The 10051-nt window shown below is 45.7% G+C and overlaps 3 protein-coding genes across 3 annotated transcripts; all 3 read right to left on the bottom strand.

Annotated features, from left to right (window-relative positions):
- Positions 1-3862: 3862 nt before the first annotated feature.
- On the bottom strand, positions 3863-5318 carry LOC128297325 (homeobox protein goosecoid-like). The gene is made up of 3 exons (XM_053032950.1): positions 4934-5318; positions 4576-4856; positions 3863-4267 (listed from the first exon to the last, which is right to left on the bottom strand). Exons 1-3 carry the CDS (start codon positions 5316-5318, stop codon positions 4031-4033), a joined length of 903 nt encoding a protein of 300 aa, XP_052888910.1. The 3' UTR covers positions 3863-4030.
- A 345-nt stretch (positions 5319-5663) lies between these two features.
- LOC128297324 (uncharacterized) lies at positions 5664-8026 on the bottom strand. The gene is made up of 3 exons (XM_053032949.1): positions 7952-8026; positions 6627-7226; positions 5664-6544 (listed from the first exon to the last, which is right to left on the bottom strand). The coding sequence occupies exons 1-3, from the start codon at positions 8024-8026 to the stop codon at positions 5825-5827; spliced, it is 1395 nt and encodes a 464-aa protein (XP_052888909.1). The 3' UTR covers positions 5664-5824.
- Positions 8027-9002: 976 nt separating this feature from the next.
- Positions 9003-9699, bottom strand: LOC128297237 (40S ribosomal protein S29). Its single transcript, XM_053032846.1, has 3 exons — positions 9565-9699; positions 9301-9400; positions 9003-9134 (listed from the first exon to the last, which is right to left on the bottom strand). Exons 1-3 carry the CDS (start codon positions 9624-9626, stop codon positions 9126-9128), a joined length of 171 nt encoding a protein of 56 aa, XP_052888806.1. The 5' UTR covers positions 9627-9699; the 3' UTR covers positions 9003-9125.
- Between the last annotated feature and the right edge of the window lie 352 nt (positions 9700-10051).

The following is a 10051-nucleotide window of genomic DNA, read 5'->3' on the forward strand; positions in this document are numbered from 1 at the left end:
GGACTCATAACTACTTAAGGTATACACCCTTCTGCTTGACGTAGCGCCCTATTGTGCCTGACTGCATGAGCTACACCTCATGTATTTGATCATTCTTGTCAGAAAAAAATTGCTGCAAACATTTGTGCCTACCTTTAGGTGCATATAATAGGACCACAACCAGCCAAGAAGACACGCTGAGAGACAGTAATAATCGCTCTTCCTTCTATAATTCTTCCATCGGCCATTAGCGATTCCACTTCATTAGCTCTACTTCATCATGAGCTCATTATCTTCTGCTTACAAGACTACTAACATTGAGGCGATTTTGCCGTGCGGATTGCATACTTCAACCCGCAATACATAAGCAGAGTATTAGGAAAAACTCCTAAATGTATGCAATACGAACAATTTATAATTACTGTACAAATTCGAAATCTTACATTTATGATCAAAATCAAGGTTTCTAGTAGCTATTTTGTGGGATAAACATGGTTCCCTTCACGCTGCTTGTACTCGCAGCCATACTGTTTTGAATTATTTTATATTCTTCCTTAACCATCATTAACAGCAGAACAGATACGAAACATACCATTAGGCCCTAAGGCTTAAATTTAATATTAAATCCGATTTATCCGCCCGGCAAGGTGGTGAAATGATTGAAAGGGTTATTTTTGAAGCTCACTAGCAAAACCCACACAATGCATGTCAATAGAAGGATAAGTTAAATCGATCAACCACGCAAACGTCTCGTTATATTGATCTTCTGCTCGCCCCCCCGGCGGAAGACTGTTTGATGAAGTTTAATGGATGGCAAAGAAAAACACCGCGCTCTTTGCCGTACCCGGAATCGACTGGGGTGCTGGTCTGTTTATTTGTGACTTGCGTTGTGCGCTGGAAATCGGTGCGTAAATCGCCGGTTCTGTGTAATCTCGTCGGATGGTTCGGAAACATATTTATCGACATTCAATCATCGTTCCGAAATCTACTTGATCGACGATAGATGGTTGCTGTCGTCGGACGGTTTGCGCGCTCGGCACGGTCGTGTTCGGGTGAGATTTGGCAAGATGGTACTGTATAATGTAGCGCATGTTTTTTTGGGAGCGAGGTGGAATAGATTCCGGGACACGGCAAACGAGTGTGGCAGCTGGAACAGGATGGTAAAAGGATTATGCTCCAACTAAAGTGAAACTGATGTTCAGTGAATTGATATGATGCTGTTAGCACCCACACGGTTTCGGTAGATGATGATGCCGAATGTTCCCACCGACTGGGATAATTGAATTGCGAAAAGTGCCTCCGGGTTGGTGTAAATAAAAAGTGTAGGAAAAACAACAAATCATAATTCACAGACCTTTCAATATTTCATTATCACCATCCGCGCAAATATGCCGCCGGGATATTGTGTCGCTTGCGATGGGAACGCTTTTAACTAATTTGGGGAATATCGGAGCTAAAAATGCAACCGAATCAATAGCACTACTACCGTGCCGGACTCGCACAAACAGAGCACAACCAAAACAAAAACCATTTCTTCAGGAAGATTTCATCCATGAATATCGAACACCAAAGCGCACGGGAAGGAAATTTGGGGAAAATCAAATTAAATACCATCGTAAAGGAAATCTCTTTCATTCGTCAATTTGCTTGCGATTTTCTCCTCATGTACGCCTTCCGAGAACTGTGTCCAACCCTTGGTGTTGGCGCCTGCTAGCGATAAGGGCTGCGATCGGTCACAATGAAAGCCAGACCTGTGTCCCTGCGATTACGAACCTTTCGAAGGCTATTCCGACGCGAGTAGGGTCGCATTAAATATTTATCGAATCTATTACTGGCAAAGCAAGGGGATCGGGTCCTGGAGGTATCGGGCACTGTCATCACGGTTGACGGGGATACGGCGTCTCGGTAAAGGGTATTAGCACAGTAAAACTTACCCATCCGGATGGATTGGTCATCTGTTGCTGATTGTTTGTTTGATGATTTTGAGTGCGCTTCGCACGAACGCCTTTAAAGGAAGTGACGAAAACTAAGGCAAGTATGGGCTTTAATAAATCGTCAGGAGAATGGAGAAACTCGCACACAATACACAAGCGGTTACTATTTTATCGGTTAGTAGACGGGTTTATTGAAGGGTTTTCGCACAGTTAAGAGGGGGACGGGGTTTTATTCTTGCACAATACGTAGATTTTTTGCTTTCGGATTATTTTGTTATTATGTGTTGGTTGTATTTTAGCCATACTCCCCTGGTTCAGTAAGTTTCACGTCAAAAATTGACATCCCGGAAACATTTCAAATAACGTGCCAACGAAAAAAAAAAACGAACACTCACTCACACACACACGCATACCCACCCAAACATAAACACACATACATATACATACATACATACAAGACGAAGCTGCATTAGGCAGGCAGTAGGCGGAGGAATATTGCAATCCCGCTTGCTATACGACGTTGTGAAGCAGCAGATAGCATGGGCGCTCTTTGTTGAGCGAAATGCATACATTTAGGCGCTTTTCCTTTTCAAAGCGTGTATTCCTTCTGTGTTACTTGTGCCACACAGTAGGGAAGGGGTTTGCTTGAGCAGGGGTATAAATAACGTTGCAATAGCTTAAGCAATACGGCCAGTCTGTCCTTCATGAACTAAACGCGTTGAAAAAAAATGAAAAGAAAGAAAAGGGATTTCTTTTAAGCTTTCGATAGCATAGCAACCGTCTGTGTCAACCTGATTAAAAAAGGGACAAATAAATCCATCCAAAAGTAATTAATTTTTTCACACAGTTATGTAGGCGGACTGTTCAAAGCAATTACCTTCATTAAAAAACGCCCAAAGTTATGCATTACGCTAAACAGCATTATCGCTTTTAATCGACCTCTCCACAACGGTGTGCTCACCGCGTGGTCTACTAAAGACATTCCACCCAAATTTGCAACCTTTTTCGTCTTCGTATGTCGTGAGGTTTCCTATTTCTTTATCCGTTTTTTTACACTACTCAAACCCGCCCGTTTTTTTCGTTTTTGTTTTGTTTCAAACACGGAACTGTTGCAAAGAATGCGATATCAATTATTAAAGTATTGCACGATAGCTACTGCTGCTGATGCTTACACGTTGCGCCATGATTTATGCAGCTTCTTTCACCGACCGGGGTTTATAAGTTAATCTGTTCGAAGCGGGCCGTGTCATTGGGGACGGGGATTGAAAACCCGGTATCACACACGGGGGGTTCCATTAGCTAATTATTTTGTTTGATTAGTTTATGATGTTTCTTGGTTAAACGCTTAAAACGTGCCTCGCGTGCGTAAACACGACGAAACGACACGTGTTTGCATACGATATCGTTTAAGCTCGTATAACGTAGTAGATCGTTCGATCTGCCGGCGAGTCAGTTTTGATTTAAATTTGATCGTGGTTTGTGTATCGTATACAAACTGGTTAGTAAATAAAATACGATCATATAATTTACATTCATTTTCCACCATATTTTACCTAAATTTGTATCTCAAACTTCTCGAAAATAATAATCCTCAAGCTCAAACTATGTAAGTCATGGAAAATAAATAACTTATTGCCGTCCAGCATACTACTTTAACCCACTTACTATATACTATGATTAGAAGAATGACACTTGCTGTCACTGTCAGTAGCTAAGTGCTAGTGCTTGTCGTGGTCTCGAACGAGTTGACTACTGGCGTTAAGAATACAGTCAAGCAAAACACCAAACATCGATGCATTAATATACAACTGGGAAAAAATGGGGGCAGAGTTTTACGATTAAATCCTAGAGCATTCACTCCAATTGCTTAGCGTGTGTCATGTTCACCCAACCTCAGTTTTTGGTGGGTTCTACATTTTAAATGTTACTCTACCATGTCTAACCTTACATTTAATATCCCAATACACCCCGAAAAGCCGTCTCCCCAGTTCGGCCTATACTCCACTCAACAAAAAAAGCACCATTCCCCTTTCCCCCTCCTATTTCGCTTCTTCTCCTCCTTTGGGGTACTTCCGTTGTCTGCCGTGGGGACATCGTTTCGCGTCCGCTACAATTTATCATACCACCTCCACATCCGACGCATCACTGTTGCTGTTGCTCAGCTCGTCACATTTCGGCAACAGTTGTTTGTCCTTGGTAAAGATGCCGGTCTGCAGCTGGCGAAGCTTTTCCTGTGCCGACACCGGGATGTTGATGAGTTTTCTAATTTTGTTATTGATTTCGTAGTTGGAAAACTGTTCCTGTTCCTCCCGCTTCTGCTTTCGCCATTTGGCGCGCCGATTCTTGAACCAAACCTACAACCCACAACCGTTGCGTGACAAATCCGGAACAGAATGGGGGTGGGTGAAAGAGAGAGAAAGAGAGAGAGACGAAATCAATATACTGCTTCTACAGCAGTTGGTGGTAGCTTCCGGTGAAAAAGGCGCTGCTCCAAGGCGCGTTTTGAGTGGGTGCCGGAAATTGCAACTTTTTGCCGTCGACTCGAATTTATCGAATTCATTATTATTGCGCCGCGTCGGCACAATCAAACAAGTGTGCTTGTTATGCAGTCCGGAAGGTTCCAAAAAATTATAAACACCACACCGTAAATGATTGCCCTTACCTCGACCCGCTCCTCCTTGAGGTCTACCTTGATTGCCAGCTTTTCCCGCAGCAGCACGTCCGGGTAGTGCGTCTTGTCGAACGTGGCCTCCAACTGCTCCAGCTGCTCCTCGGTGAAAATGGTCCGATGCCGGCGCTTTCGCTTGATGTGCGAGTCCGCGTTCAGGAAAGGGTACCGCGGCCGAAAGTTGCCGTTGCACGCCACGAGACCGACCTGCTGGTGCAGATGGGCCGCAAACAGGTCCGGCTGCAGGTAACTGTGGCAGGACGATGGATATGCTACTGGAAAGAAAAGGAACGAGGACGAAGTGGAATTAATGTCCAGCACTGATAACCTTCGTGTCACGTCGTTTACTCACTTCCGAGAATGTTTGTCGACAGCATGTTCGCGTCGGATGTGGTGGGAAGGTGCAGCGTGCCGGCCCCAGCACAGCGGAAATAGTTCGACAGAGTCTGCTTGGTGTGTTCCAGCTCGTAGGCCGTACCGTCCAACCGTTGCGGCACGGGAGAGAGCAACTTCTCGTTCAGGGTGCCCGCTTTGTGGGTGAGCGTGTCCTGATTAAGCCCCAGAATGCTTTCGATCGTAAAGACGGACGCGAACGATGGTCTCGAATCGGTTGCAAGGGTTGTCCCGGTCGGTAGGGTAGAGGTGGAAGCGGTGTCCTGATCGTTGGACGGTTCTTTCTGGCATTTGGTCGTACCGCGGTCGCTGGTGGTACCGTTCAGCCGTTCGTTGCCAAACATTGCTGCTGATGTAGCACACCTCCGATACAAGATCACGACTTGTTTTTTACTGTTTGCGCCCAACAGTAAGTTGTTCCTAACGTTCTTTTGCAGCGTGCTATGATCTGTTGCTAACAAAACACCATTCAGCGTGCAATGCAATGCCCTCCAAACTTTATTTTCTTCTTTTCTCACGCACGACGTACCTTTCGACGCCACTAACTTCCTTGCTGTTGGGAATGAAAATTTTTGCTAAAACGTATTAATCCAACCGCTTTCCGTTTTTTTTTTGTTGTTTGCTTTGTGTGCGTATTTCAGGCGCATGATGGCTAATCATCGATTTGAATTGCGTTTGACAAGCGGGCGAAAATAGTGAGCGGTTGGATTAAGTATTCGCCCCCACACTCGTTGTTGACAGCTTTTGCTCGCCACCGCGAATCAAATATGGCCGCGGCCGCAAGTACGCGCGTTTCGTTTAATCTTTATTATGCGCCCTCGTTTCGGTAATTCAATTGCTACAAGTTTGTTTAAATGGCATGCATTTTAAGCAACAAGTCGTACACTATTTCGTCCCCCTTGGTCTTCCGGAACGTCATGTTTGTCTGGTTGTACACGATGTTGCGGATGTTCCAGATGAGCTGATCCACGCACAGCTTCTCCTGCGGTGGACCAACGTCCGCCTCCACCACGGTACCAACCGGATCGCACGGTATCTCGTCCCCGTAGCCCATCGGATACGGTTCCCAATCGGAGAGAACCTTCCGCATCCAGTGCTTCTTGCTGACGGTGTTTCGCGTCGACCGCGTACCGAAGATGTTGATCGCCTTGCAGAAGATGTAGCCAAGTTTGGCATAAAACACCTCCTGCCCATCGGTGGCAATGTACATGTGATTAATGTTCATCACCACCTTGCAGTACTTCTCTATCTCCTCCATCAGGTGCGTGCCGATGCCACGGCCCCGATAGCGATAATCCACCACGACCGATTCCACATACGCCGACGTATCGTCTGCCGGCACGGGGGAAACTTTGGCGTGCCCGAGCACGGTCGTCGTTTCGTCGATCAGCTGCGTCAGTACGAACGTGATCGGTAGCGTGTCGGTGGATGTTTCGAAGCTCCAAAACCGAGCCATCCGGGAGCGGGGCCACTCGGTGTTGATCAACCGGACGCACTGCTCCTTCAGGTCCGGATGCCGATGGATCGGTACCACAAAGTACGGTTCATTCGAAGTCGGTGGCGGTGGACCCTGAAATATAGCGGGGAAAATTAAACACAGGAAACTCGCGACATAAGATGATAGGTGATGATTTCGCATTAACTGTACATACATCGTAAGCAACTCGCTTTTTACAGCTGTAATAATCCTGGTACGTGTCGTCGTCTTCCTCCTCGTTGTAGTAATAATAGTAGTAGCAATTTTGTCGCTGTGCGTACAACTCTTCCTCGGACGATTCGTACTGCTTTACCACCCACTGTTGCGGTTCGTTCGAAAGCATAAATTTGGACACACCCTTCCGCTCGTTGCGCTCCAGTATCGCACCGTACGCTAGCGTGCGCGTAAAGCTGAACCGAAACTTCGATCGAAACACGTTCTGATCGCGCAACGCCACAAAGATATGCTCGATGTTCAGGTAGTACAGATACTCCTGCGTCACTATCACCTCCAGCAGGCAGCGTCTGGCACAGGATGGAATTTTAGAGATGGAGCACAGCGCGATCACCTGCACGCGATCGTTCTCGGCACTGGCAATGATGAGGCTGGGTGGCATCTCCGTACTGCGCTCGAGCGTTTTTAGCCTCTCGGTGCGGATACGCTTCCATTCCTGGTTGATCTGTCTGTTGCATCCTCGGTACCATTGGTCCTTGTTGTGGATCGGTAGCACAAAGTAGTGGTTGTCGTAGTGTTCGAAATCAATTCTGTAAGGAGACTGTGGATTGGATAGAAACGCGGTCCAAAAACATAAAACTTGCTGCTCTTGCTGATGATCAGGTGGGTGAACTGAACTGAACTGAACTAACATCTTAAGATCCTTTTCGCAAAAGTTTTCTGCCCAACATTCACTATAAAGATGACTCTAATGAATGAGGATGGTGCGTGGTTTAAAACCCGAGACTAACTCCTTGTTTCAAAATTCTCTAAAGAGATGAAAGTGGTGGTCCTTGTTCCAATATTCCTCTTGAACTCTTAAAACAATAACGATCCTTTACTACGCACACTTTATGCATCAAAATGCATTCTTGAACTTCAGTCGAGTGTTTTCGTTGCTCAAATTCATGCTACTAAAAATTAACGTACGGTTTCATAATAGTTGGCACCCGTTACATGTAGCAACACTTTCGATTACGGTACACCCCTCCTCAGAACCAATCTATCATCAGCTGACTTCTACCGAACCAGGAGCATTCTTGCGTTCAACTTTCCGCGGGCCTTTGTTCATCCACGATTTAGCCGCCTGTTTTGTTTGTGCCACAACTAAATGGGTCTTCTAATCACTTCACAGCGGGTAAATCTGTTAACTTCGTGCGCTGGTTTTACGTTTTGTCTGTTTATTTAAACCCGCATTAACCGGGACACGCAGACGAGAGCTTTTAAATTTCCATCTAAAGATTTATGCGCCCGTGGATGCCGTCGGTTGAGCCATCGATTTATTACCTTGCGCTGTTTACACCTTCGGCTAGCCGTGGTAGAGTTTACGGCTTTACGCGTACGTTTCCGCTGATACAGCATGATGTGCTGATCGTAAGTCAGACGAGGATCGACTGATCGATCAGCTGGTAGAAAATGGTATTTAGCCCATCACCAGGAAGAAGCTGATTTAAAAAAAACCACACAAACACAGAGCAAGCAGGTGCACTCTTCTACACAGTGTACTGTTTGGATCGTGGCCAATAGATACTGAAAGTCATGTGCAGTGTTAAGAAAGCATTATTGCATCAGAACCGACTAAACATCTGATGCATCAAAGTCATGTAGAGTGTACTCGACGGCTTAGCGTTATTCGTTTGTCTGCTGCAGCGGCATGCTGGAAATGCCCTGAGCCTTACTGACTGCATATGTACAGGTACATATTTCTGCTACGATTAAAGACCTTGCCTATGCCAACAACCAGGCCAATGCAGACTGTTTGTTTTGTTACGCATCGGGCAGATGCCTCCCTGTAGGGGGAGTGCAAAAGCTTTTAAATTACTACTCTGCTTATTGAACCGTTGCCAACGGGTGGCGTCTGGTGACGACGACAGTACAAATTAATGGAAGGTCTGCGTGTGTTGACACGCCCGCACATATCAGGTCCGACATCGACGAGACTAATTATTGACCTACACCCGGCGTTGGCGGTCGGTTCGAACGGCGATTTATTGTTTCGAAAGCAACTAATGTAAATAAACACGACCTAGAAAATTGTTCCGATTGCTACGGACGCCACAGGTCACTGTGATCAGCTGTTTAAACATGTGCAGTTTAACACGATGATCTAAAATTAACTCCCATCCACCTCGTAAAATTGTATCCAGCTCGCTTGAGGTGATTTACGATCACCGAACAGAAATAAAAAAAGCAAACTTCAATAAACAGCTGAACTATGTCGTTGTGTATTATCGGAGAAGCGGGCGGATAAAAGCAACGAAAAGCATCCAGCAAGATGGAACCGTTCGCATATGTTTCGGCATAACGGGATGATGAATTCCAACATACGATGGAGGGGTTTGTGGATTTTTAACGTTATTTATTTGCCGATTTCATTTCCACGCATGTTCACTGCCAGCAAGCTGCAAATATTCCGATCTTGTTGTCATATGCGTAGAAACGTTTGAGAACAATCTCATATTTAATCCAGCTGGAAGTAAATAAGAGCAAATAGAAAGATCTTCATTAGCATCTCTTTGCCCTGTGCGACAACAATGCAGTAAAGCGGAACGTTTGGTTACGCGCGGTTGACCCGGGTTAAGAAACACTGATCAACAACAACACCGCACTCATACACTGCCATCTCGCATACGTACCTTCCTGAAGCCGATATCCTTGGCGTACTCGCGGAAGCACTGTCGGCAAATGTTCAGACCGTACTTTCGGATCATTCCGTGGTTGTTGGAGCAGGCACGGCTGAAATAAGAACGGACCAGAACACCAATTACACCAAGGCTCGCTATTTATTCCACCGGAACGCCCAACATGGCGAAGCGGCAGTACACGTGCACAGGAACCGCAAACGCGTCGGAAGCCCCGGTTTTCACGCCGGAAACCGAGCAATCCGGCTTCAAACTCACCAGAAACGCGAGCCCTGTCCATATTTACGCGGATGCGAGTACCACAAGTTGGCGAAACCCATTTTTTCGATGAAATTCTGTACGCAGAAAACGCGAACGTGCTTAACACGGAAAAATGTGGAGGCAAAAGAGTTTGACAGCTGTCAGCAGGTTGACAGCTGGGAAACAGCCGACAGTGTTCGAAAAACCCGATTCGAAATCGAGGCTCGAATTGTTTTCGAACAAGAAGTGGAATCGAAACCGATTTGTTCGAAATTTAAATACACTTTCATTTTAAATTTTAATCATGTTTTGAAGTAAAATGCAACAAATTTCTGAATCACAATTCTGCATCAATGGTGTCATTGACGTCCCAACTTTGTTTGGAAATCGTGAGTAGATCAACGGACAAAATGTGCAACGCTTTGAAGCGTTTTCGAAGAAACGAAGCGTTTGGTCCAACATTTCGGAAATTTTAATTGGACGGTTACGCGAAGTTAACAAAACA

Source organism: Anopheles moucheti, chromosome 2 (assembly GCF_943734755.1).
Source record: "Anopheles moucheti chromosome 2, idAnoMoucSN_F20_07, whole genome shotgun sequence".
NCBI lineage: Eukaryota > Metazoa > Arthropoda > Insecta > Diptera > Culicidae > Anopheles > Anopheles moucheti.